The following is a 27,404-nucleotide window of genomic DNA, read 5'->3' on the forward strand; positions in this document are numbered from 1 at the left end:
CATTCCCATTTTTAGAAGAATAAGGCGTTGTTCGGTATATTCCTTTTATTTCACGTTTGCAGGCAAAGAAAGATGTTATAGACGTGATGTGTTTTGCTCATGTGAGAATTTTAGTTGTTTCCTTGCCATACACGTCTTAAAAACTTGGAAGAACAGGTTGTTTCCTTGCCATACAAAATAGTATTTGTACTACAGTGTCAAATACTATTTTGAACAAATGAAATATACAAGTAATTTTCCAAAAATTTATTACTAATTGAATTGGCAAGTAATGTCTTTCTCTTGATCATCTCTGGGTTGGAAGATTTCTTTAACACCTCAGTTTTGGATTGGTTTAGAACTCAATTTGATGTTATTAAGCTTCAACTATAAAGTATACACCACTCATGCTGACAATACCTACCCCACAGTTTGATGACTTGATCAATAAGTAAAAAGCATCCTATACATGAGAAATCAGACCTTATAAAGAATACAAAACATTCATCTCCAGTACCAATTTTCTTCCTTCCCAGAAAACCGGTACCATGTCAACTGGCTGTTCAAAGCTTTTCGGTCCTGAAACAGGACTGGAGGTTCACGATGTTGGATTATTGGTTGCCTGAACGAATTAATCATTGGAGCTGTCAGAGTCAGAGTCAGAGTCAGATTCAGATTTAGATTCCGATTCAGATCCGGTCACTTCTTCATCATTATCCATAAGCCAATCATCCAAGTCGTCATCATCATCCTCCATAAGCAACTTAATCAAGTTTGCCTTGCTGAAATCAATATATGGTTGCTCTTCCATGTCACTTTCGGATAGAGAAGAGGGCGAGGATTCTCCATCTTGCGAAGAGGCAAAATCTGACAAGACAACATATCCCTTTTTATCAAGCAAAGGCCTTGCAATATCAAATGGTATCCACCTGGAAATATCACTTTGCTCATAAGGTTTCAATAATTAATTTAAAATAAAACGACATTATCAATAAATAACGAAAAAGTTTCATTCAAATTGTACATTTCCAGAGCTGACATCAAGGACAAAATCATTTAGTTGCACATGATATCATATTGGCGCAAAAGAAACTCGGGAACATAGCCAGAGTTGGTTTTTTGTGGTTAAAACAGATAGTCTTCAATTTTGGTATAAGTGCAAAAAGGTCAATTACTTTTCAAAAATAACATTTCTAAATCATTGCGTTATTTTTCAGTTGCAGAAATTTCAAAGACAAATATATACAATAGGTTCCATGTAAACTCTTTATTCTTACAGTTTTTCCTTCTTTACCATCTTAGTTGAAATCCTATTTTGCTTGTGTTTTCTAAGCACAATCATTTTTCCTTCTCTTCTTTAACCAACTTCTGAAAACTATAATTGATTTGCAAACCACATACATTCAAGCAGGATAAAGCTATCTTATTATCACTCAATAACTGGAGGAAATTCATGATGCACAATAACTGATCTCTATAATATATATCAAGGATATTGCGGATTACCACAAGATTTGAAGCTTTTTAACAAGAAATCAAACTCTAGAAACATCATATGAACATGATATCAGAAATATAAATAAAATAAAAAAGGCTCGAAAAACCAAATGAAAAATATAAACCAAGATTGTATTAGATCAAATATATCAAACCACGTATGTAATATGCAACTAGCATGATCTAGCATTCACTGAGAATACCTAAATATTAACTTACCGGTAACGAAGAGGACAGAGAAGCTCTGATGGATGATATGCTGTTTTATATCTCATCTTACTGCAGGAGTGCACGTAATAACCGAGATAATAAAACTGAAGACTAGGACAATGTGCTTGATTCTCTTTCACCCAATCTATTTCTGTTAGAGCAGAATACTTTCCAAGCGAAAGAAAGGCATACTCTGGGTCCCAGAACAAGTATTTACTTGACAAGCATCTAGGAAGGATGTCTAGGACACCAACTGCAACTAGTTGCCCATCAATCAAATATTGCTGATGGAAAGAGCCAAAGCCACAAGGAGGAACTTTACGATCATCAGATGGTGGAACAAACAACAAAGGAGTATCAACCAAGAACTCTCTGTATGAGTCCTCTGTAACAGAATCTGGAGGCTCATTATGCACTTTTATCTGGTAACGTCTATACAATGAAAACTCTTCTGGATCAAAACTGGACCTTTTCAAATGGATCTCAAGCTTCCGCCTTTTGAACTGAGAACAGTGAGAAAATTTTCTATAGCAGAGATTTTTTCTTTTCCTGCCTACGGCAGATTCTTCAGATGCATTAACAACTGGAACATCTTTAACTGGTGAAGCATCTCTTGCAACAGAGTAAAAGTTGATATGTCCATTGCAAGCCCTTGTACAAAGGCCAAAAGTTTCTTCCAAATGATACATCAAACTTGCCAACTTTTCAGCAATTATTACGGGAGAGAGACTGTTTTCTGCATTATGTATCGGCATTATTAAGTCCTGAACGTCCTTCTCTGCCAACTTTGCTCTTTTGCAAGCAGCTACTATTTGGAATGCAATGTTGCTGGAATACGAAAGATCTTCCGATCCCTCAGTCAGCAGTTTCCTTTTGGCTCCTAAAACTTTTTTGACGGCGGTTTTCGGTAATTGAATATTGGAAGGAAATTCTTCACTTTCAGAGCATGCAATTACTGCATTGTCTATTTGTTCGGACAAATAATTTATAATTGGTTCTTCCTTCTTTTCTTCATTTTTAACAGAGAAAGATTTTTTTCCTGTTGAGTTTGTAACTTCATGATGGCCATGATTACCATTAGAAGTATTTGGATCGCCTATGCTGTCAACAGGCTTTTTGCCATCCCATGGGCCATCTAAAAACCTAAGCATAGATCATTATTAGTACTTAATGTGAAGCGGTAATCAAGCTCCTAAAAGTTGAAGAGAAGAACAAATTCCGTGACTGTGAGCCAGATAGCAATATCAATGTACTCAAATATGGATGGTGCAAATTGTTGCCATCTAAAGGGCTTTTTCTACTTGAGATGATATAGCTAAGGAAATTTGGCCTAAAAATGATAAAGCCAGGAAACGAAGGCAGACTTTTCATTTTAAGGTGTTCAAAAATAGTATATATGCCATGTAACCAAAAACTAACTGGGAAGAAAATGAGCGAAAAAAAAAGTAAGTATACCTTTGCATTCTTCTACGCGCTCGAACTTGCTCCTTCGAAGGAACAAAATCACTTGCCCTCAATCGAATCGTATAAGTTGGGCAGCATGTCCTCCTCATATCAGATTTGTAGAGCAAACAGCCAGATCTCTCCCAGCCTCGATCAAGATAATCTACCCATTAAACAATCAAATAAAAACATAACAAATGAACCATTAGTAATAGTTCACGTGGTTACATTACCTCCTCCTCTCTCCATAAAGAGACTTGAGTGTTCAAATGCCCCTATCATCCGGCTTTAGAATTACCGGAAAAAAGAAGAGAAGTTTCTGACAAATGAAAATACTATACCACACCAAAGGCCACATAATAAGGGATGTTATGCTACGATTAAAAGTTATCAATTAAGAAATAAACTAGGAAAACTGAAGACAAGAACATAGGCTTGTTTTGAAATGTTCACCAGATGAACGAACATCAAGTGAAGAACTCAGAAGTAATTCGCCCAACAAATCGACTCAAGAAGAAAAAATTCACCCGCGAAAAGCTGGTGAGCTCTCTCAATTTTCACAGACCACTACTCATTTCATTCTCCTAGTTACGTCAGCCATGATCATATCACGCACAAAAACTAGACCTTGATCAAATTACTGGTGATTAACACAACAGAGGTAAAATTTCAGAGAGAAATCAATAGAATGCTTTACAAACAATATGCTGGTTTTCTGCAAAATATTAGAATTCATAATCGATCAAGACCACCGCAAGAACTCATAATAGAATTAGAAAATATGAGTCAACATCTACCATACTTGAGAATAATTGCAAGTGGAACAACTGTTTCCTAAACCATAGTGAAAGGGGGAAAAAGACCAACCTTGATAATCATCAACTGAAATGGTTTTTATAGAAAAACCTGCAGAAACAAGCACGACATATAATAAATAAATGAAAATCAGAAAAATACCATTAATTCGAATAATCGGAGATGGTTTACACATTAGCAAATCAGACAAGTGAACTTCAACAATTAAGAACAAAAATTGGGAAAAATATTAACAAAAAAGAAGAAAAATGAAAAAAAAAAAAACAGACCTTTGTCGATACTGGTAGCGCCAGGGGATCCACAGTAACCGCAAGGGTTTGGAATCCATATGCTCATTGTTTCTTCACTGTTCTTGCCGCTACTGCTGCCACTAGGTTTTCTTCCCATTTCCGATTTCTTCGCAGAAACGATAGATGAAAGGACACCGTATCTAGATCTCCTTCCAGCCTATCGCCGAGAATAGTAGTTCGGAGGAGACATGCGATACGACGCCGCAGATGAGATATCTGCGTTAATATCGGCGAGCTTCCGGAGTCGGTGAGAGTTAAAACAAAGAAGAAACAGCAAAGAGAGGGACTATCAATTGACCGTTACGGGGTAAGGATGGACCTGTGAAAAGGCGACCCCACCAGCTAACACGTCCCGCCAGCATAATATTTATAAAATATTATAAAACTTATATTTCAATTAAACTAAAAGTTACAAATTTTTATTTTAAAAACAAAATAATGTAATATATATATATTTTTTAATTTAATTGAAATATACATTAAATTGTATATTTTAAGTGTACATAGAATTTTTATTATTCTATAATAAAATTTGCTTACTATATAGTGTGTGTGTGCAAATTTTTATAAATAAATTTCGTTGTTTTAAATTTATTTTAAAATAACCTTAAATTTAGTGAACAAATATTTTATACTTTAAAAAAAGTTTCTAAGTTCAAACACCAAATTTTAAGTTAGTGTTTTCAGATGTCACTAAAAATTTTATTGAAAATAGTTAGAAGAAGTACAATGCTATAAGTTGCAAATTTTAAATTTTTAAATAGTTTTTTTTAGTTTGATTTAAATTTTATTTCTATAAAATAAATATAAAAATATATATATATGAAAGAAAATTTTAAATAAAAATAATATTTTAATTTTACATCCAATACAATTATAATTTTTTAATTAATTTATAGAAATATAAATATTCTATAATAAAATTAAAAATATAAATATAATAATTACGTATCATATTTTTGAACCAAACACAAAGAAAAGATAAACAAGTTGCATAATCTCTCTTTCAGATGTTTCTGATCTAGTTTACTATCTTACCTAAGGGAGCTTTCATGACAAGGTAGCTGTAACACTGCCAAGAATGATCCACCCCACTGTTTGATCAATAAGTAAAAACATACCACACATCAGAATCAAAATTTAAAGACAGAATAACAAATTTGCTCTTTTTTTATTGTTCAAATAATATTTCTTATCAGTTCTCAAGACCCATATGTATTTTGTTGCATGAATATACGTAAAAATTTGAAAAATGACAATTCAAAACAGTTTTTAATATATAATAGAGCCTCAAGTTTTCATTCCAGCCACAAGAAACTGGAGGTTCAGAGTTATAATTGGATCAAAGATATGCACTTGAACCCTTAAACACGAATAGAAGAATACTAGAGGCATCACCTCCTAAATCCCAGATCCAGGTTTTTGCGATGAACTTGTTATTCTAGTTATCGGATTCAGATTTGTTCATTTCTTCATCATCATCATCCATAAGCGACTCATTAGAGTCAGATTCAGTCATTTCTTCATCATCAGAATCATCATTTTCATCACTCATAAGCCACTCGATGAAGTCAGGTTCAACCATTTCTTCATCTTCATCATCATCATCATCCATAAGGTGTTCTATCATACTTTGGAAGATAGAAGCTGCTGAGGTCTCCCCATTTTGTGGAGGGAAAAAATCTGACAAGACTACATATGCCTCACTATCAAGCAAAGGCTTTGCAATATCAAATGGAATCCACCTGGAAATATCAAATGCTCATTAGGTTGCCAGCATTGAATTTAAGAGAAAATAACACTACTAATAACAAATTATATATTCAACGTAAGTAGGACATTCCAAGAGCATCCATATCAAAGACAAGATCATTCAGTAGCACTTGATATTGAGTAACAAAGAAACTCGAGCCTGTGGAGCTAAGGAATTACTGAAATCACCAGCTTCTTCCCCTTTCACTTTCTGTAATGATGATTACTAATGAACCAAACACATTCAAGCTGGCTAAAGCCACCTAATTATCCCTCTTAAAAAACGTAGAACAATAGAAAAAGCTAGAAAAACCAGATGAAAAGTATAGATCTAACTTCAATTAGTTATAGTATATTAAAATCATATATGAAATAGATAATAACATGACTTAACATTCACCGGGGACGCACTAAGCAAGAACTTACTGGTAACGCAGAGGACAGAGAAGCTCCGATGGATGATATGCTGCTTTATATCTCATCTTGCTGCATGAGGGTATGTAAGAACCCAGATAATAGAACTGAAGACTAGGGCAATGAGCTTGATTCTCTTTCACCCATTCTATTTCCTTCAGTGCTGAAAACTTTCCAAGAGAAAGAAAGGCATAGTCTGGATCCCAGAAAAAGTATTTACTTGACAGACATCTTGGGAGGATGTCTATTACACCAACTGCAACTAGTTGGTCATCAATCAAATATTGCTGATGGAAAGAGCCAAAGCCACAGGGGGGTACTTTACCGTCACCAGATGGTGGAACAAACACCAAAGGGGTATCAACCAAGAACTCCCTGTATGAGTCTTCTGTAACAGAATCTGGAGGTTCATCATGCACTTTTATCTCATAACGTCTATATAATGAAAACTCTTCTGGATCAAAGCTGGACCTTTTCAAACGTATTGTAAGCTTCTGCCTTTTTAGCTGAGGACAATCAGAAATTTTTCTCTTTTTGCTCTTGCTGCCCGTGACAGATTCTTCAGATGCAGAAACAACTGGAACATCTTTATCCAATGAAGCATCTCTTGCAGCAGAGTAAAAGTTGATATGTCCATTACATGCCCTCATATGAAGCCCAACCATTTCTCCCAGTTGATTCATTAAACTTGCCAACTTTTCAGCAATTGTTTTAGGAGATAGACCATTTTCTTCTGAAATATGTTTTAAATTTTTTAGACTCTGCACATCCTTCTCTGCCATTTGTGCCCGTCTTAAAGCAGCTGCTATTTGAAAGGCGATGTTACTAGAGTATGAAAGATCTTCTGATCCCTCAGCTAGTAGTTTCCTTTTGGCTTCTATAACTTTTTTGACAGAAGCTCTGGGCAACTGAGTACCAAAAGGAAATTCCCCACTTGCAATGCATTTGCCTACCACATTGTCTATTTGTTCAGTGAGAGAATTTATAATTGATTGTTCCTTCTCCTTTTGTTCATCTTTAACAGACAAGGATTTTGTGCTTGTGGGGCTTGAAACTTCATGATAGCCACAGTTTTGCGTACCCTTTGAAGTGTCTGCATCCTCCATTCTGTCAATGGGCTTTTTCGCATCCAAAGTGCCATCTAAAAACCTAGGCATGCACTGTTATCAGTACCTAATATGTTATATGTAAATATGGATGAGCTCCTAAGTTGAGCATGCAAACAAATTCCACTTGTGTCAGAGGGAATAGTAACACCGAATACGTTCAGATGGCAGTGATGCACAATGCTAGCTAAGGGGCTTCTTTCTCCTTGATAACATGTAGGAATATTCAGCTCAAACATGACAAAACCAGGAAAGAGCAGTGGTTTGCATTTTAAGGTGTTTAAAAATTATATATATGCCATTTAACCAAAAATTGAGGAGAAAAAAGGCTACATAACCATACCTCTGCATTCGTTTGAGCACTCGTAGTTGCTCTTTAGAGAGAACAAAATCACTTGCCCTCAGACGAATTGTATAACCTGGGCAGCATGTCCTTTTCATCACAGGTTTGTAGATGAAACAGCCAGATCTCCGCCAATTTCGATCAAGATGATCTACCCATAAAGCAATCACGTGAAAATTTAACAAATGACCCACTGGGCAATAGCTGAAGTTACCCCCCCTCTCTCTTCCTAGAGAGAGTGAGAGTTAAAATGCTGTTACAGCTTTACAATCAACAAAAAAGCTAACAAATAACTACAACTGATAAGGCAGCATATAGTTTTAAATTTAGGAATATCAAGAACCATAACCAAAGTAGGGGTGTGTACTTAACTAAAATAAGGGAAAGAAAAGACCACAGCTCAACTTCAAAATGCTTACTACGTAAACAAACGGAAAGCAGAGAAACATTTCACCTAAAGAAACTCGATGAAGGCTCCTAAATTTCCAATACCAGTACTCATTTTAATATCCTTGTTAGCTGACCCATGCTAAATACAGGTAAAGACATAGGAGCTTCTGGATCTTCATCTCGTCATTTTACTTCTGATTGACATGATATAGTAAAAATTAAGGGAGAAATCAATATAGTGTTTACAAACAATATGCTGATTACTGCACAGTATTTGAATTGTCTATTAATTTAGAACCAAAAAATATTAGTCTCCCAGCTTTGATATCATCTTCCTTTAAGGCAATATAACCAACAACCAAGCAAGAAGTGGAGAACCATGAGTTAAAGACCAAAAAGACCAACCTTGATAGTCATCAACAGTAATGAAGTTTGCAGAAAAACCTGCACTAACAAGCAAATGAAAAATTATTAATTATATTCTTCCGAAATAAGGAATAAGAATCAAAGCATTTAATCATGCACGAGAAGGCGAAAAAGAGAGACCCATAAATAAAGTTTCTTCCTTTTCAAGCAATTTACTCTCATACATCTTTGTGCTTTGTGTTCTCTTCTTTTAAATCTTTTCTATCAATACCATGCATTTGAAAAATCCTAATCCATCTCACATTACTAAATCAAACAACCAGCCAGATCCATAAATGAAGTTTCTACTTTTTCAGTCAGTTTACTTGAATGAATCTTCGCACTTTGTGTTCTCTTCTTTCGTACCTTTCCTATCAATACTACGCATTTGGAAAATCTAATACTTATTCCATTACTAAATCAAACGCCAACTTCTACTTGCTTCAATTCAAGAAGAATAAAAAAGCTACACATTCATAAATTTCTCAGCATTGAAATCAAACCCGAGGAAAACAGAATTGCCCAATTAAACAAAACGGATAAGAATCACCTTAAAACACCTCACAGAGTCCAACTCACTTTCGATCAACTAAACGTGAAATTGAATTAGCAAAAGAATGTCACCTTTTCAGCCAAATTCTTGTCACTCATATGATCAAATCACTAACTAAATATAACAATGCCATAAAATCGACGAATCAAAAGAAATTTAGAAGGTTAGATAAATCAGGATCAGTGCGTTTCATCAATGAACATAAAAATTGAGGAATCTTTTTGGAATGAACAGACCTCGTAAGATACTGGATTTATCAGTCGAGGAACAATAACCACAAGGGCTTCGATATCGAGAACAGTCAACCCAAAACCTTTTTCCTCTGTTGTTACCGCTACTGCTGCCATTAGGTTCGCTTCCCATTTTTTCAATTTCTTCCTTCTCCAATCGACCAACAGCACCGTTTGTTCTCCCTCTGTCTTCCTTCCCCTTCAACTCTGCTAAACCCAGTGTATCTATCGGCCAGAGAAGCAGGTCGAAGGAACCACAGGACGTCGTTAATGAGAGCTCTGTTTTGTCGCTCAACTTCTGAGTTTCGCGAGTGAATGCAAGGGGAGTCATCGAAGAGAGAAGCCAGCACGTCAGTTTTCACCGGCCAAAGTTTCCGTTACTGGTAATGATAACTTCACCAGCGAGTCAGCGTCACCGCTTCATTTCGGTTGGCTGTCGCCGACGGAAAAACTCCGTGGTTTACACTTTTGGCGCCAGTCGGGGGGGAGTGCCAAGTGTGGTTGACGTGGCGGGCTGATGAAGAATTGATATGGTTGGCTCTGGGTTTGAACCATTTGAGTTTTGGGATTCGGAGGGCAACGACTTGATTTATCTTAAAATAAAAATTCGTTTATAAATGAATTTCTTTCGCGATTTATATACAAATAAAAATAAAGCTCTTTTTATTCATTGGATTTAAACAAATTATAATTGATGATTGGTAACTGAGAGTTGACTACAAGATAGTCAATTGAGTTTTTTATTTTATCTAAATAATGTAAAATATGAACTTGTAAATTTCATTTTTTAAAAATTAATATAAGGGGTGGGTTTATTTTTCTATATTACGTTAGCAGTGCTTTTCTTAATATAATAATTTAATGGAATTAAAATAATATAAAATAAAAATAAAAATAATACATTTTTTTTAGCTAAAATAATTATGTTAAAATTTATTGTAATAATAATAAGAATTAGAGTATTTTATCACTTATTACAGCTTTGTTCAAACATATAATTTTATTGAACTAAACATTTATTAAAATTGTAATTATACTAATGAACTAAATATTATAGTACACACACAATTTCATTATAAATATTATTTCATTCTTCTCTAGTATTTTTTTTTTTTTTTTAATATTCTAGCTTCATTCTACTCAATAAAAAGCCTGCCATTTTAATTGGTGAAAAGTCTATACATACATTGTACAATTATTAAATATAAATATAAATAATTTCAAATTTTGATAATAATTTCCACTGTCATTTTCTTAGATATGAATTTAAAAAAATAATATGTATTTTTATATAACCAATATAATCTTTCTTTTACTACTTCCACTGAAAAGTAACATACATAGAAACAACAAAATCAAACTGGATTAAGAATCTATACTTCCACTAGAAATGAATTAAACAAAAACAACTCCGCCCATCCCAATCCAAGAAGAGAAACCTGAAGAAGATGATGAACAGACTCAGATTCAGCTGCAATTGCAGACTGCAGAACATACATCTTCAACTTGGTGAGGCCTGCAAAAATGATCAAATTTTTACCCAATTGAATAAGTCATCTTCTCGGATAACGCAGCACCAACAACCCTCCGGTATCTACGTAACTGAGATTCCATGTAACTCTTTTCAGTCCGACCAAAAGCTCGTTGGATATCCTTCAAAAAGTAGCATGTTGTGACAAAATAAGATTACAAGTTACATAGAAAAGTAACCTTAAACAACTGAGATTTCACTACTTTGATCACAAGCTATACCCCAGTAGAAAAGTATGGAGTATGGTCATATGCACTAGTTAGTTTCTTAAAGGTTATGTTTGGAACAAAAGAACCTTGTTTCCCTTCAAGTTTAATTTCCCTACTACATGTATAAAAACGTTTAATTTCCCTACATGTATAAAAACTGTGTTAAATCCATCTTGAAACATAATGTAGAATCAGACCTAAAGAGAACGGAAACATTTGAAAAATGATGAAATCTGATATGTTAGAGAATCCAAAGTTAAAACTGAAATTAATATATTTCAAACTCCACAAACTTTGAAAAGAATTTGAAAGAATTTAGAATGTATTATTTATATTTCACATAAAATTTTCTACATTGTCAATTTTCATCATTTTATAAGTATTTCCACCTCCTCCTAATTAAAACTAGGTGTAGATTTTCAATAAATTACTAGAATAAAATCCATTTGGTCCAAACAAAATCTAAGTTAAGCTAAACATGCTTTACCTAAGATTCCATCATAGAGTACATCCCAAACTGCCAAGAATTGTTACCACATTATTTCACCAACAGACACCTCTTCGGCAATACTAATCATCATTTAGAAAAGCAAATTATTTTGCCATAACAGATTCTCCATTCCTGAGAATTACTGGCATAGATATCAACTAACTGAAAAGGTTTCGGTCACCACTACAAAGGGTGGATGATTCAAGGTCATTGGTGCAAAAAGTTTTAACTACATACATACCTTGTATCTAAACCGTGAACCTTTCAACCCAATTAGAATGTTGGTGACATCACCATCAGCTATTCCAGATGTTTGGTCACTGGTTTCTGGGCCCAAATCATCATCAGAGCTGTCAGATTCAGGTTCAATCATTTCCTCGTCATCTTCATCATCCATAAAACACTCGTTGAAGTCTTCTTGGCCACTGTGATCAACACATGTCTGCTGTCCTATAGTTTCTGAGACAGAAAGTGGTGATGAATCCCCATTTTGTGTGGTGGCAAAATCTGACAAGACAACATATTTTTTTCTATCTAGCAAAGGCCTCACAATATCAAATGATATCCACCTGGAGATATTATTTAAGTTTATAAGATTCCGATGTTGCATTTACAAGCAAATGAAATTGATAGTTACTGAAAACTTAAATCAAATTTATGCACTTCCAGGACTGAAATCAAAGACGAATCTCCCCCCCCCCCCCACCAGAAATCAGGTGATTGGCCCAAACGAAAATCAAGCTCACGAAAACCAGGATCATAGCTAGGATATTTTTCCTGCAATCACAGGTCAGTTCCCCTTTCTCCTCCCATTCATTTGTTAACTTCCTTTAGTGACTAGTAACCAACCAGACACAGACTCTCTCTCTCTCTCTCTCCCCCTCTCTCCCTGTGAGAATTAATCAACTACACGTCCTCAAGCTGGTCTAAGCAACCTAAATGATCACTGAAAGTAATGTAAACATTTGGACACAAAAGAGCAATTTGATACACCTAAGATGGATTCTTAATGTTGTTTTTAGGTGTATAAGGAAATTTTTATATTCTCTGATGACTCTGCATTAGTACCATATTTTGAATTAAACAAACAAAAAGGAGTAACATCATTTTTCTAAAAAGATCACATGATTATGCCATTGGAAGTCATAAAAAACAAGAAAGACTTGAAAATCCTACCAAAAGTATAAAACTCGGATGAATTAGTGCAGTGTGCTAGACCGTAAGAAAGAAGTAATTATATGGCCTAGCACACATTGGAGAATGGCCAAAGATGCACTTACTGGTAGCGAAGAGGACAGAGAAGCTCTGATGGACGATATGCAGCTTTGTATCTCATCTTGCTGCAGGAGTGTATGTAATAACCAAGATAATAAAACTGAAGACTACGGCAATGCACCTGATTCTCTTTCACCCAACCTACTTCTTGCAGTGCTGAATACTTTCCCAGAGAAAGAAAGGCATAATCTGGGTCCCAGAACAAGTATTTACTTGACAAACACTTTGGGAGGATGTCTATCACTCCAACTGCAACTAGCTGGCCATCAATCAAATACTGCTGATGGAAGGAGCCAAAACCACAAGGAGGAATTTTGCCATCACCAGATGGTGGAACAAATACTAAAGGAGTATCAACCAAAAACCTCCTGTAGGAGCTTTCAGTAAGGTGATCAGGGGTATCATTATGCACTTTTGTTTGATAATGTTTATATAATGAAAACTCTTCCGGATCAAAACTGGACCTTTTTAAATGTATCTCAAGCCTCCGATTTTTTAATTGAGGGCATTCGGAGGATCTTCTACAGCAACAATTTTTGCTTTCGCTACCTGTCATAGATTCTTCAGAGGCAATAATAACCGAAACATCTTTATCAGAAGAAGCATCTTTGGCAGCCATATAAAAGTTGATATGTCCATTGCAAGCCCTGATAGAAAGACCAAAAGTTTCTGGCAGTTGATTTATCAAACCTAACAACTTTTCAGCAATTATTTGGGGAGATGGACCATTTCTTTCTGCATTATACCCTGACGTTCTTGACTTCTGCACATTCTTCTCTGCTGACTGTGCCCGTCCCACTGCACCCACAATTTGGAATGCAATGTTGCTGGAGAATAAAAGATCTTCAGATCCTTTAGTTAGCAGTTTCCTTTTGGATCCTACAACCTTTTTGACGGAAGCTTTTGGTAACTGAGTACCGGAAGGAAATTCCCCACTTCCAATACATGTATTTACCGCATTGTCTATTTGTTCAGACAAATAATTTATAACCACTTCCGCTTTCTTGTTTTCTTCATTTTTAACAGATGAGGATTTTGTGCTTGTGGAGCTTGAAACTTTACGATGGCCACATTTACATGCACCCTTAGTACTATTTGGATTGTCCCTTTCCTCAGGCTTTTTTGCATCCAATGTGCCATCTAGAAACCTAGGCATACACCATTATCAGTACTAGTGGGCATAGAGCTAGGTTCATAAAATTTGCGTACATAAAAATTCAGCGAGTGTATGAAGGACAATGGAAACACTAAACGTATTTGGATGTGGATGACGCATATTGATGCAAGCTAATCAATTTTTCAGATCAAACATGATAAAATCATGAAAGAAAAAGGACATAACTCCGAACTGAAATATGTTTAAAAGTTTTTGTGTGCAATTTAACCAAAATCCAACCAGTAAAATGAAAAAGAAAGACTTTTTAAAATACCTTTGCATTCGCCTATGCACACGAAGTTGCTCTTTGGAATGAACAAAATCACTTGCCTTCAGACGAATGGTATAAGCTGGACAGCATGTCTTATCCATCTCAGGCTTGTACAGGAAACAGCCAGATCTCCTCCAGCCTCGGTCAAGAAGATCTACTCATAAAGCAATCAATGAAAATGTAAATGAAGTTGTTATAAGGCATAAAGACAATAAACAATTTTAATATCACAGAGAAGATACCAAGATCCATGATCAAGTACGAAACAAATTAGTAAGGGAAGGAAAAACATAATATCAGTTTCAAATCCTTATCACAGTAACAAATAGAAAAGAGAGAAGCATTGCAATTGCACAAATACAGTGAAGGCTCTTAATTTTCACAATCAAAATACTCATTTCATCACCATTGTTAGTTAGGCCATAATTGATAAAGTCATCCATTTACTTATGATTTCACCACATAGAATTTCAGGGATAAATCAAGATAAGGCTTATAAATGATATGCTGGTTGTTGTATGGCATTAGACTAATATCCATCACGTCCATGGCATGCATATTATAAAAGAAGAAAATATGAGTGACACCTTTAGCAGAATAATGTCAATTATCATTTTCCACCAATATGACCAGAGAATAACCAAAGAATAACCACATATAGCAGGCTTAAGTATAACTGATAACTAAAAGTATAGTTTTGTAAACGATAATGAAAGGCCAAAAAGACCGACCTTGGTAATCATCAACTGCAATGCTATTTGCCCATAAACCTGCATCAGACAAACCGAAAAAATATCAAAAAATCAAAAGACGCCTTTTATCTAATAATGCTCACAGGAGAGACACAAATACTACGCATTTGAAAATCCAAATGCCATTTCGCATCACTAGACCAATATACGTTAAAAAATGAGTGCCATACTCTGCTCAAATTCAAAGATGAAAAAAGGAAGTCTACAAAATCATAGATTTCTCATATTTTAAAATTAAAACACCGCGAAAAAAAAAAGAGGAAAGTTCGCAATTCCCGATTAAACAGAGTGAACAAGGATCAATCATCATAAGAAAATTCACATAACTTAATTCCTTTCCATAATTTTACAAAAACCGGAAATAATGGCAACAAACATAGTCATGTAATTCATATCCTTCCCATAAGCTAACCAAAAACAGCATCAATCAACAAATTAAGAAAATAACGTTGACTAAACCGGATCAGTGCAATTCAACAAGAAGCAGATAGAAATGGGGAAAAATAACACAGACCGTGCGAGATACTGGTTCGACCAGAGGATTTACAATAACCGCAAGAGCTTCGACGCCTCCCACAATCAACCACCACGCTCTCTCCTCTGATGTTGCTGCTATTGCTGCTGCTAGCTTCGCTTCTCATTTTCGACTTCTTCATTCAAAACGATCAGGAAATTTTCGGTCTCCAAGTTCTGTATTAGCACCAGTGAGACGACGTCGTTCTAGTCCCCGAGTCTCCTTCCCTGCAATTTTATCTCTGTATATATCCTATGTCTATCGATTTTTCTTTTATAATTTAAAAATCTAGCAGAAGAAGAAAAGAGAAAAAAGAAGGCAAGTGGGAATATGTATAAGCGATGTACGTAATATTAGTACCCCTGGATATTCTTTTCTTTAAATCATTTTATCGCTTGCCACTCCCTGTTTGTTCGTGTGTTTATTTATTTATTCCTTTTTTTTTTTTTTCCCCCAAGAGCGAATGGTATCCTGAAACGGCGGCGTTTAGGTCGTGTCGGAGAATTGTTCACTGTTACACCTACCAGGATATTGTCTAACTTCGGGCCAATGTGAAAATTACACGTAGCTCTCTTTTGAATTGCTTACGGATTGGGCCTGCAATGGGCTCTATTAAGCCAGTGCCCAAATTTTGTACCAAATCCTCCTTTTTAAAGAAAATAAAAATAAGATATCATTCATATTTGATGTTTACATGGCAACTTAGGTGATGAAAAAAAATGTTAAGCTATAAATGGTAGGTTATTATTTGATGTCTATACAAATATTAGTAATTAAGCCATAACATTTTTCCAATTAAATTGAAGTTCAAAAGGTCTTTTATATCCTAAAGGATTAAATATTTTAAACAATTTAATATCAATAAATAATTTTGATTAAATTTATATAATTTTTTATTTTGTTGATTATTGTTTTTATTTGATTAACGCCGCCACCGACAAAATATGCACACAAAAAAAAAAAAGCTTAGCTTTACAAATATTTCAATTATTATTAATTGTTTACTAATTTAAGAAAATCTAATTAGATTGTTTTTTGAAAAGAAAATCTAACTATATTTAAATACAAAAATATAGTTGTCTTCAACGAAGTTAATAACTAAAGCGACTTCATACTTGTATTATTATGCTTTTTTGCACTATTAAAAAAAATATATTATAAAATAGGATCAAGATAATTTGGCATCAAATCAAATTACTATATGGTTTATTTTTGCAAAATGTAGCACGAATAAGTTAATCATGTGAGACATAATAGATACAAATAACGTAAAAGTTAAAAATTTAGTTTAAAAAGTTAAAAATTACGGAAGAATTTGTGAGTTTTGTGTTTAATTACAATTAGGTTATTAATTTAAAAAATTTACAAAAAATATGGGTTAATTTATTTTAAATAAATAAATAAAATTTATTAAATTAAAATATAATTAAGCGTATCATTATGTTTTAAACTAAGTAATATATCTGGAATCTGGTTGATTAGATTCAAAATAATCATTTATTCTTTAAAAAAATAATAAAGGGCATTACCGTGATTATCCATCCACCTAAAAGCAAAAAATCTGAAAACGTAGGCTTTAAGTGAGAGAAACGACGAGAGCTTTTACTTACAGTTGATCCATCGCTCACAAAATTATCGATTTCCCCGTTTTACCCTTCCAACCGCTTCTTAATTACGCTAACTGCCACTCCTTCTCTGTCCTCCGTGTCTCCTTACTCCGCATTTTCAATCTCTACGATCTCTTTCTCTGGCTCAACCTCTCTCTGTTCTCTCTCTCTCACCCCTAGATTTCTGCTTCCAATGCAACGACAATGGCGCTCTCTTCGAGCTCGTTTTAGCTCTCGGTCTCTCTCGACTTCTACCTCCGTTCTATAACAATGGCGGTGTGTTCGAGCTGAGTGTCGCCCTTGTCTTTCTCATGGTTTAAGCTTCCGTCTGAAGAAAAATGCCGAATTTTGTTACGTTATTTGCGATTTTTGAGCTCGGTTATGGATCTAATTGTTTCTATTTATGGCTAAAACAAGCCTCTTGAAGATTTCGTTTGTTGAGAATACTGTTGTCGTTGTTAAAGGCGTTAACGAGAGAAGCTTAAGTTAGGCTTTAGACTGATTTGATCTACGACTTCTGTTTTTTCTTGTTCCTGTTTTTTGGAGGAGTTGTGCTCTGGAATTTGAGCGATGAATCGAAGCTTTAGGGCTCAAGACCCGCAAATGCAAGCTGCAGCCGTGAAGCAGAGGCAGCAACTTAGGGCTTCAATGATGAAGGAGAAGGAAGACGACCTCGCATTGTTTCTCGAGATGAGAAAAAGAGAGAAGGAGCACAGTAATCTTCTCTTTAACAACTCCGAAGAGCTTGAGTCTCCATTAGGTGTCATTTTCTCGCTATCTTTTCTTTGAAAACGATTATTTTTCTTCTCTCTTTATGGTTCTGGTGTTTCTTAACGTAGAACTCTGGTTCAAATTTTTTGGTCCTAACTTCTAATTGGAGCGTGAATTAATTCTTAATTGTTGCGTCCTATAATGGGTATCGGAAATTTCTAATTTGGGGGCAAAGTTATAATTCTGGTCTGTTTTAGCTTATGCTTTCTTTTTCATCTGGTGTTTTGCCCCCTGCAGGATCCAAACCTGGCACCTCTCCAATATTTAATATCGCATCATCAACGCCTGCACGCAAGACTGGTGCTGATGATTTTCTCAACTCTGATAATGATAAAAATGACTATGACTGGTAATTGGGTACCGTCTTTATTTGGTTTATCTTGTGTTCTTTTAATTGTTCACTCATGCTGATAGAAGTTTTTGTCCTTGTGTGAAGTGTGTAATTACTCTTAGCTCAGGACCCAAGAACGTACGCACCCCAGCTTAATTATTATATTTCAATGTAGGAACGGGGAAATTGGCAATTTACCCTGACATCATGTAGTTTTTGGTGTGTATTTGGGGAAACATAGGTTGCGATATGAAGGGTCTGGGATGTCTGGCAGTGTATAATACGATGGTTATTGATGAGATGCATAATTGATGAAAGAGAATTCACTTTCTTAATGGAAACAAAGACCCTTTTTTTTTAACTTGCCAAAAGTCACTAGTAGAGAAGTCCCATATTATGTCACAGTAAAAATTTAAAAACTTCATAAGCTGAGGAAATCCCAGTTTTTTTTTTTTTTCGAAGAGTCAAGAAATTTTATTAGATAGGTAAGTTATTACATAGGGAAAACAAACGTGATCAGGGATCAAACCTCATACTTATGTATAATAACCCAATTAGCTATAAATGGGCTACAAATTGTCCTTGTAAGGAGTCCTACTACCATGGCTTCTCTGATTAAGTTGGATATTGCAACTAAAGCAAGCCTTAAAATTGGGGTTGACAATCGCTTGAGTTATTTTTTACTACTTCTGACCTGATGTTGCCACCGTTTGAGTCCAACCTAGTGTTTTCTTTATCCATGTTTCTTTGTCAGATCATTCCCTAAACAGAAATTTAAAGACAGTTGTGCTCTAACCTTTGCAATAGTCTTCTCTGGTTTTCAAGGGGAGACAACTAAAGTGATTTTTGTGAGGGTAGGAAGAACAGGCGTCCGAAGATTTGTCCCTAGTGCTGGAAAGTTAAAAAAGGTTCATTAAGTAGTAACAAATTTGCTCTTTTATGGGTTCGGAAGCTGTACTTATAGTATTACAATTAAGTATATTCCTTTCCAGTAATCAAATCTCTGAAAAAGGAACTTTAATATTATAGTAAATTTAATGAATCCCATCCACCTTAGATGTGGATAATTATGTTCTGAAAGTTTGGATGCTCGGAACTGTTAAATTGTGACTTTAGTTTGTCTAAATTTTTTGACTTTATGAAACTTGAGGAACCCGATAATGTATTTGAATTCGTTATTTCCCATACCCTGGTCCTGCTGCCCGTTTCCATTTTAGTTTGTAATGCCAATATTCTTTTTTCTTTCCTTCCTTTGTTGGAGGGAGGGGGTTGTATTGGCAGTTCAACTACTATTCAGAGTTTGCCATGATGTGATGTTCCTCCTATTCTGCATATGCTTCTTTTTCCATCCCTTAAGTGGATGAACATGTAGTTTCATCTTGTATTTTTCCATACTTGTGGCATTTTTTTTTTTTTTGCAGATAATTGATGGTTCAATTATTTTATACTTCAATTTTAAGTTCTTCAATCATTTTTCAGGCTTCTTACACCTCCTGGTACACCTCTTTTCCCATCCTTGGAGATGGAATCGCACAAGACTGTTATGAGTCAGCTTGATGCTCCAAAGGCTCGACCAACTGCCTTGAAATCTAGAGTAAGTGCTAATAAACACTTTTTTTACGATAGACATTGTTATGAAGGGTTTGAGTTGGCATTTAGTAGAAACTGGAAGTTTTCTCTCTCAGATGGTGTAAACGGAAATTTTTGCTTATTATGGTTTAATTTTCTTCTCGAGAAGTTAGTGTATTCACCATTTTAGTTGCAAATCAAACTGCTGTTTGCCAAGCTTTTGAGGTAAAGACTGTTAGAAGTGGCAAGATTGCAGAAGGCTCTGTGTTCTTATTTAAGTGCATGTCAGTAAAGGGAGCCTCATGGTGATCAGGAGCTTCATATGCAGGACCACTTAAAATGCTTAAATCCCTGGAACACCCTAATTTATGGATTTTAATTTTTCCATGTTGTTATGTATTACACGTGCCATTGCATTCTGCATGCACCTTTTCTGTGCATCTAAGTTCTAGAAACAGTTTTGATTTTGAGTTTTACAACCATTGTTTTACCAGTTAAGAGGTTGATTTTACTAGGAAAATAAGGATGATATCATTGGTTATCTTTTGATCTTTGGCTTCTCAAGTTGCTTCATTTCATTGATTTATTGTACCTTGCAATTTGTTTCATTGTGCTATAGTTGGCAAATCCTCAGCTGGATCCTACTGCAAGGAGTAACTTAGTATCCAAACAGATAATTTCTTCACCTGGGTTGAACTCTTCAATTGGAGGGACTCGAAGACCCTCATCATCAGGGGGTCCTGGTTCAAGACCTGGAACACCAACAGGACGCCCCACATTGACCACACCTTCTAAAGCTTCAAGACCTTCTACACCCACTTCTCGACCTACATTATCTTCGGCTAAATCCTCTATGTCTTCAAATAAGTCCATAGCTGTTTCTATTAAGCCTTCAGCTACTGCAACTAGGCCTACAGCTACTGCAACTAGGCCTACAGCTACTGCAGCTAAGCCCACTGCTGCTGCAACTAAGGCAGTGGCTGCCCCAACTAAGTCCATGATTCCAACAAGATCAAGCACTCCTTTATCAAGGTCTGCTGAAAGATCTTCAAAGCCAACTTCGAGACCCTCTGTACCTCCGTCAAAATCTACATCAAGGGCTGCAACACCAACTCGTCGACCATCTACGCCATCCAGTGCGCCCAGCATAACTTCTCCTCCAATTAAATCATCTCCTACAGTTGTCAAGCCGAATCCTACAGCATCAAAGAATCCTGTTCCCTCCCGTGGCACTTCTCCAACAGCAAAATCAAGGCCATGGAAGCCTTCAGAAATGCCAGGTTTCTCGCTAGATGCACCACCCAATTTAAGGACGTTGTTACCTGAAAGGCCACTTTCAACTGCAAGGGGCAGGCCTGGAGCACCAACTTCTCGGTCTTCTTCTGTGGAACCAACTCCTATGGGACGACCAAGACGACAATCATGCTCTCCATCTAGAGGACGAACACCGAATGGTGTTCTGATGCACACTAGTGGGAGCTCTGTTCCTGCTGTCAGTCGTGGGTATTCTAAGTCTAATGACAATTTGAGCCCTGTTGTAATTGGAACAAAGATGGTAGAAAGAGTGATAAACATGCGAAAATTGGTACCGCCCAGGCAAGATGACAAACACTCCCCTCATGGTAATCTGTCTGCAAAGTCTTCATCCCCAGACAGTTCGGGCTTTGGAAGAACACTCTCAAAGAAATCATTGGATATGGCTATAAGGCATATGGTGCGTATATCTTTGCACTGTTTGTGGTGTTTTCTTCTGATTGAGAATAGGATACTTTCTTCTTCATATTGACCCTGGAAATTGCAACCTGCAATTTATTTTTTTTTTCCAATTCTAGTTATTTCACTGTGTTTGAAAACGTTCATCTCCATGATCTTGATACTCGTTAATAACAAGTGAAAGGAGATAGATGATATGAATTCAAAAAGTTTATTCTGATATCATTCTCATCTTGAGCAGGATATAAGGCGAAGCATTCCTGGTAACTTAAGACCCCTGATGACAAATATTCCAGCATCCTCTATGTACAGCGTGAGATCTGGACATAATACACGAACCAGAACAGTTAGTGTTTCAGATTCTCCTCTTGCCACAAGCAGCAATGCAAGTTCTGAAGTGAGTGTCAACAATAATGGGCTATGTTTAGATGGGAGTGAACTTGAAGATGATATTGGCATAGAGAGATGTGGCCGGTCTCCAAGAAATGCACGTATGAGGGGATGAGTAAGAGCTAAATTCCCGAGATACATAAAGCTTAAATTCATCTTACATCATTATTTTAAATCTACAAAGCTTGACAGTTGAAAGAGAACCAATTTCAGGGAAGAACTTGATCTGAGTCACGCAGGCGTTCACTATAACCTAAATCCGATTAGATTGTTGTGTAATTCACGGTCTCTGTATTATTATTAGGAAAAACCCAGTTAGATACAAAGAAGTTGTGAGCTAGCTTTAGACAGTTTGCACGAAATGTTGTCCTCTCCTCTCCCTCCTTCCTGATTGAATTTGCTTCTGCAATGAAGTTAAAGTTTGTCCAATCTTATGAACTTTCCAACTCTTAACTGTATTAACAGACACTGGGAATCAAGCAGGAAGTACTAACAACTAAGACTAAAGTTCTCTGAAACACTCCTGAACAAGCATAACTGGCAGATACCCTTGGAAGGCGACTTTTACTAGGAACATTGAGTAGGGCCTTGCTGCCAACACACCTTTTTGGATAAATGTACTAACATAGGCTTTGTTTATATCCTGAATTCTTAAGTAGCCATAAGCTAGATTTCGTGGCAGTAGCTTTCATCTCATTTTTGCAGTTTTGTCAATCTAATTTTCACTTGGAGGAAGTCCTCTTCTCCACTCCTTTTATGGCTTTTTCCATTGAAAATATCTTTTAGTACTCTACTAGGTTTTCTATTTCGTCCCGGACATTGATGTTGGTACGATTTATTATCACTGAAGAGGATATGGTAAACCATAAAACGTAAGATTTGTCTCCAATATTGGGAAATATCATGCTTCTACTCAGACTTGTAGTTTAATGCTGTTATTGAATTGCTTTTAAGGGAATCTAATGATGAATAATAGAAGGGGACCAATATCTTGCAGACCGGCCTCGAAATTATATATGTAAAGAATTGGCTAAGTCTCTTTCTTGGTTCTGATAGATAAATAGTGATGGGCTCACAACTTCACTTTTGAGCATGTGAGCATGTGAGCATGTGATTCAGATTCCCATTTTGGCAGGGCTGTCCAACTGTGTCATTATTGAACTGTATAGATTAAATATACTCTTGATTGATTGCAGCCTTCGACTTTGGCTGAAGAAAGACGGTAACCACCAGTTGCCTCTTCTCATCACTTGTGGCTCAAGTATCATTTAGAAAGAAAATAGTATAATTACATAGAGAGTAAAATATCCGCTCGGACTCTTCTGACAGAAAACTCAACAGACCAAATTGTATCAATGCGTTTTATAAATTAACCCCCAGATCCCCTTTTTTTTATATAACCTAAGGGCCCGGCTTCTTTCAAATTACTTACAGAAAGCCCCACGTTAGCATATTTCCTTTACTCATTCCCAACAAGCTGCAATGAAATGGAAAGAAAAAGAAAAGAGTGTAAATATGAAAACCGAATTAATCCTCTTTAAGAATAAAATTCTAGATAAATAACAGGGTTCTGGCCCTGAAGCTCCTGTCAAAGAATTTACAGAGAAAAAAAAAAAAGATTGCTGGTATACGAGTTTCTCAATAATAGAGTTTGCAGAGTTCGGCATCATTGACAAATCACTCTTTATAGAAGCCAGGAAATATCAGAAGAAACATTAAGCAGCAACAACAGCCTCTAGAGCGGTGGTCATGGTGGTGACTTTAGGAGGTGAATCAGTTTTTGCATCCTTTCCAGTGTCTGGTGCAGGTAGTGGAGAAAGCTTCAGGTGTGGAGGGGCGTTGTGCTTCAGTTTTAGGAGTATCTGACGCATCCTTGCAAGATCAGTAGGTTTTCCCGGCTTTGGACCCTGAAGAATGACGACTGAAGGCTTCTTCTCCTGATCTTTCTTTCCTCTTTTGTCGATGGTAGGGACCTCGTTTGGAATGAGCTCTGCAATTGCCTTCCAATAATTTTTATCAGCCTCGGCGTGGAACTTTTCCAGGTTGGCAACAAAGAGCTGATACAGGAGAAGACATAAACAATAGGTCTAAGATTCTTTTTGGAGAAAAAATTCTTTCTGATTAATGAAATTCCTTCTTAGCCATAGGAATTGTTGTACTTAAAGCCAATCTAACAATAATGATAGATGATGGTTGGCTATTGGTTAATCAAATTGTGATGTTTAAGCTTGCAACACCAAGGTGCCTATCTAACCTCCAAGGCGCATTGTGTTGCTGCAGTCGCTGCAGTCAAGTTCCTCCGGAAGGAAGAGATGCAGTTCTTTGACTTCTTATTATCTTTAATTTTAAAGGTTGAGAATATAAAGAACAAGTTGAAAATTATAGCCCTGAAATCTAAACTAAACCAGATTATCGCTGAAAGCCAGACGCCAGAATACATGGCTAATTTATGCAATATTTGACTAGGGTAAGTAACTAAGAAATCTAAAAACAAAATTTTTCATCTAAAAGAAGACTTCACTGGCTGGATGGAAGATGATAATGGAACCCCTTTTTCAATTCTCAATTTCAATTATAAATATTATAAATAATGGGTCCCCCGGTTATGTAAAATTCTCACTCAAAAAAGAAATATTTGTTCTCCTCTATGAATATGAAGAACCATTTTTTCGTAAAATATCGTAGTCAAATCTGGTATACTAATATAAAAACTAATAAGTTTTTATTTCAACGCGGAATGAAAAGGACAACATACAGGATAGGTAGAAGAAGTTATGATACTTGGCTCGACTCATGAGTCGAAACTTACAAATCATAAGCACATTAGAAAAACAGAACATAAGTGCAAATGTAGATGACAGATGGCAAACACGAATGAGCCAAAGGAAAAACATATTAAAACAAAAAACAAATACATTCCAAAGAAGGAAATAGAAATCAAATCTTACCTTCTCCTTCTCTCTGTTGGTGGCTTTGTTATGTTCACAGGTGATCTCTATCTTCCTAAGGAACTCAACCTTATACCGATCTGCTTCCTCAATTATCTTACTCAACAACTCTTTCTCTCTCTTCTCCTTTTCTGCCAGTTGGATAGCATTCTGCCTGTGGACGTTACAGCAACAATGCCAACCATGAATAATTTAGATGAAGAGAAATATTATTATTAGGAGGAGGAGAAAAAGTATAAAACCAGAGGAGAAAAACTCATCCTAACAAGAAGAAATGAAGACAAATATATCAAAACAACAAAACATTCTAGTATCTTCGCAAAATAATCAAACAGACATCCCTAAAATAATCAAGAGACTTGGACCCGCAAGGCAGAATAAGTAACAATTCATTCCGAAAGGAAAGAGAGATGATCATGATGAAGATTGACTAGTAAAGAAATAAGACCAAACCATCTTTGCTAATGAAAAAACAACCAGTCTGGAGCAGTTAGCCAAAACAATTCCAGATAGCGAAAACATGAAGAATTTCATTTTCATCATCATCAAAATCTTGTGAATTTACTCACAAATCAATTATACAGCTTTAGCTACAAAACTTTTAAAAAAAGAATCATAATCCATATAACATAGCTGAAGTTTTCCATCAAAAGGACAAAGAACAAAAATTTACATCCAGAAGAACCCACCCATGAACTGCTTTGCTCAACAAAAAACACACATAGAATTTATAGAAAAAAGCCCAGTTCTAGTCCACATGAAACAGTAACGTACAGCTGATTCAAGATAATATCTCGAATTCTCATTACTGAAAACTTGAATAGAGTTTAGACATTCCCGGATTCCTGATATAAAAACTAGGAACTTGAAGCCTCAATTGCTAGTGCTATTTCACTATAACAAACCAGAGAAATAATCAACTCCTCAATTATCTAGATTAGTACAACTGATTTCCGCATGACCTAAACTAGAAAAGCATAAAGAAAACACAAAACTCAAAACCTTCACATCTAATTCCTCCAATTTTCTCACAAAGCCAAACGAAAAGTTAGTTTAAAAACACAGGAAAATAAAACAATCAAAATTGAGTATACCTACCTTCTCCATTCCCTGAGAGCAAACCACTCTTCCGGCTCCATTTCCATCGGAGGCGGCAAAATTGGGCCATCGCCATCGAATCCCGTTCCATTCGAGTAGTCCCCATAGATCGGTGGCTGAGAGACGAACACATCGTCAGCTTCGTCCTTTCCCGAGTCAACCTCAGTAAAAGGCTGAGTTTCGGGGAAGGAGACAATCCGCTTCCAGTTGTAGCCTACAAAGCCATTATCATCATGTTCGTACGGAGGAGCAGAGTCGCCAGTAAGGACCGGGTCGAGTGAGTCGTCGACAAGTTGAGCAAATGAGTCGTCGGAAGTAGACATCTTTTTGTACGGACAAGCAAAAAATCTCCCCCTTTCTTTTTCGTCTCCGGCAACTGCCAAGCGAAATGATGGCGAAGAAGAAAAAAACAGAGATATGCGGCGGAGAAATCCGAGAGTATTCGGCTTTTGTGGGCCTCGCAATGGGCTTTGATGGGGCTAATCAAGGCTCATTAGCAATGCCAATTAATTTATCATAAATGGATTAACAAAATAATTAAGAAATAAAAAAGGCTCGCAATGGCCTTTGTGGGCTTTGCTATGGGCTTTGATGGGCCTATCGAGGCCCATTTCCAATGGAGATTATGTTATCGTAAATGGATTAACAAAATAATTAATACTCCTGGCCCGCTATGGGCTTTTGTGGGCCTCACTAATTAGGCCCATTAAATGCCATTTAAACTATCATAAATGGATTAATAAGATAGTTAAAAGTAATGATGGCTCGCTATGGGCTTTGATGGACCTAAACGAGGCCCATTTCCAATGCCAATTAATTTATCATAAATAGATTAACAAAATAATTAAGAAATAATCCATAATGGCTCCACGCGTGTTATTAATTGAGAAATGATATATATATATATAATTAAAGAAAATAAGTGGTACGATTTGATATATATAGTTAAAAAAATAAATAAGTGGTACAATTAATATTAACTCTCTGATTAGTTTGCAGATGTTTTTTTATACAAAATTTTAGGCAACATTACTTCCATTTTTTTATGGAATTGGATGGTACAAAATATTTTAAAATTCATTACCCAGATTATTGCTAAAATAAATTAAAAAATTCTAGTGAATTTATTTAAAAATTTAATCTAATTTAATAAAATTAAACTAATAATAAAATTAACTTAATGTTCTTTTATAATCAAATTAATAATTTAATCTTCTTTCAATTCAAATATGTGTATTTTCATTTTTTTTTAAATTATACTATAATTATCGTCTATCAATTACTTCATTAATAAAATATGTCAATAAAATAAAATTAATAGTTCAGTTTAGTCCAACCAAAATCGGGGGCT

General features: G+C 35.7%; 5 protein-coding genes across 7 annotated transcripts; 1 reads left to right on the top strand and 4 right to left on the bottom strand.

Annotated features, from left to right (window-relative positions):
• Nucleotides 1-322: 322 nt before the first annotated feature.
• On the bottom strand, nt 323-4,506 carry LOC110819329 (arginyl-tRNA--protein transferase 2-like). The gene is given in 6 exon segments (XM_022048485.2): nt 323-669; nt 671-908; nt 1,696-2,829; nt 3,142-3,292; nt 3,997-4,035; nt 4,215-4,506. Coding segments are annotated over 6 exon segments (1,866 nt in total). The 5' UTR covers nt 4,333-4,506; the 3' UTR covers nt 323-483.
• LOC110819384 (arginyl-tRNA--protein transferase 2-like) lies at nt 4,415-10,031 on the bottom strand. 3 transcript variants are annotated; one of them, XR_015816834.1, is made up of 7 exons: nt 9,435-10,031; nt 8,646-8,684; nt 7,851-8,079; nt 6,414-7,550; nt 5,634-5,980; nt 5,274-5,329; nt 4,415-4,554 (listed from the first exon to the last, which is right to left on the bottom strand). XR_015816834.1 is itself a non-coding variant. In XM_088212827.1 (5 exons), exons 1-5 carry the CDS (start codon nt 9,757-9,759, stop codon nt 5,677-5,679), a joined length of 1,956 nt encoding a protein of 651 aa, XP_088068953.1. In that variant the 5' UTR covers nt 9,760-10,031; the 3' UTR covers nt 5,387-5,676. The 3 variants fall into 3 exon arrangements, 2 of the variants coding, with proteins under 2 accessions (XP_088068953.1, XP_088068952.1); XM_088212827.1 differs by lacking the exons at nt 4,415-4,554; nt 5,274-5,329 and having other exon boundaries at nt 5,387-5,980; nt 7,851-8,001; XM_088212826.1 differs by lacking the exons at nt 4,415-4,554; nt 5,274-5,329 and having other exon boundaries at nt 5,387-5,980.
• Nucleotides 10,032-10,771: 740 nt separating this feature from the next.
• Nucleotides 10,772-15,908, bottom strand: LOC110819342 (arginyl-tRNA--protein transferase 2). Its single transcript, XM_088212828.1, has 6 exons — nt 15,627-15,908; nt 15,092-15,130; nt 14,364-14,514; nt 12,939-14,081; nt 11,900-12,227; nt 10,772-11,081 (listed from the first exon to the last, which is right to left on the bottom strand). The coding sequence occupies exons 1-6, from the start codon at nt 15,766-15,768 to the stop codon at nt 10,965-10,967; spliced, it is 1,920 nt and encodes a 639-aa protein (XP_088068954.1). The 5' UTR covers nt 15,769-15,908; the 3' UTR covers nt 10,772-10,964.
• A 1,362-nt stretch (nt 15,909-17,270) lies between these two features.
• LOC110819327 (flocculation FLO11-like protein) lies at nt 17,271-22,436 on the top strand. Its single transcript, XM_022048483.2, has 5 exons — nt 17,271-17,993; nt 18,242-18,353; nt 19,815-19,929; nt 20,524-21,618; nt 21,859-22,436. Exons 1-5 carry the CDS (start codon nt 17,804-17,806, stop codon nt 22,120-22,122), a joined length of 1,776 nt encoding a protein of 591 aa, XP_021904175.1. The 5' UTR covers nt 17,271-17,803; the 3' UTR covers nt 22,123-22,436.
• A 1,087-nt stretch (nt 22,437-23,523) lies between these two features.
• CLC2 (Clathrin light chain protein) lies at nt 23,524-26,462 on the bottom strand. The gene is made up of 3 exons (XM_022048540.2): nt 26,054-26,462; nt 24,956-25,109; nt 23,524-24,064 (listed from the first exon to the last, which is right to left on the bottom strand). The coding sequence occupies exons 1-3, from the start codon at nt 26,374-26,376 to the stop codon at nt 23,723-23,725; spliced, it is 819 nt and encodes a 272-aa protein (XP_021904232.1). The 5' UTR covers nt 26,377-26,462; the 3' UTR covers nt 23,524-23,722.
• Between the last annotated feature and the right edge of the window lie 942 nt (nt 26,463-27,404).

Source organism: Carica papaya, chromosome 2 (assembly GCF_054855325.1).
Source record: "Carica papaya isolate Zhongbai chromosome 2, ASM5485532v1, whole genome shotgun sequence".
Taxonomy (NCBI): domain Eukaryota; kingdom Viridiplantae; phylum Streptophyta; class Magnoliopsida; order Brassicales; family Caricaceae; genus Carica; species Carica papaya.

What these genes read in the sequence shown, in the direction of transcription:
- LOC110819384 (XM_088212826.1), bottom strand. Translation starts at nt 9,759, where the DNA reads ATGACTCCCCTTGCATTCACTCGCGAAACTCAGAAGTTGAGCGACAAA. An exon ending in TAAATCCAGTATCTTACGAG is followed by an intron (nt 8,685 to 9,434) that starts GTCTGTTCATTC and finishes TTGTTAGTGCAG; the next exon opens with GTTTTTCTGCAAACTTCATT. An exon ending in GTGCTCAAACGAATGCAGAG is followed by an intron (nt 7,551 to 7,850) that starts GTATGGTTATGT and finishes GTGCATGCCTAG; the next exon opens with GTTTTTAGATGGCACTTTGG.
- LOC110819342 (XM_088212828.1), bottom strand. Translation starts at nt 15,768, where the DNA reads ATGAAGAAGTCGAAAATGAGAAGCGAAGCTAGCAGCAGCAATAGCAGC. An exon ending in TGCAGTTGATGATTACCAAG is followed by an intron (nt 14,515 to 15,091) that starts GTCGGTCTTTTT and finishes CTTTATGAGTAG; the next exon opens with ATCTTCTTGACCGAGGCTGG. An exon ending in GTGCATAGGCGAATGCAAAG is followed by an intron (nt 14,082 to 14,363) that starts GTATTTTAAAAA and finishes GTGTATGCCTAG; the next exon opens with GTTTCTAGATGGCACATTGG.
- LOC110819327 (XM_022048483.2), top strand. Translation starts at nt 17,804, where the DNA reads ATGAATCGAAGCTTTAGGGCTCAAGACCCGCAAATGCAAGCTGCAGCC. An exon ending in CAACTGCCTTGAAATCTAGA is followed by an intron (nt 19,930 to 20,523) that starts GTAAGTGCTAAT and finishes ATTGTGCTATAG; the next exon opens with TTGGCAAATCCTCAGCTGGA. An exon ending in ATATGGCTATAAGGCATATG is followed by an intron (nt 21,619 to 21,858) that starts GTGCGTATATCT and finishes CATCTTGAGCAG; the next exon opens with GATATAAGGCGAAGCATTCC.
- CLC2 (XM_022048540.2), bottom strand. Translation starts at nt 26,376, where the DNA reads ATGTCTACTTCCGACGACTCATTTGCTCAACTTGTCGACGACTCACTC. An exon ending in GCTCTCAGGGAATGGAGAAG is followed by an intron (nt 25,110 to 26,053) that starts GTAGGTATACTC and finishes TAACGTCCACAG; the next exon opens with GCAGAATGCTATCCAACTGG. An exon ending in CCAACAGAGAGAAGGAGAAG is followed by an intron (nt 24,065 to 24,955) that starts GTAAGATTTGAT and finishes CTCCTGTATCAG; the next exon opens with CTCTTTGTTGCCAACCTGGA.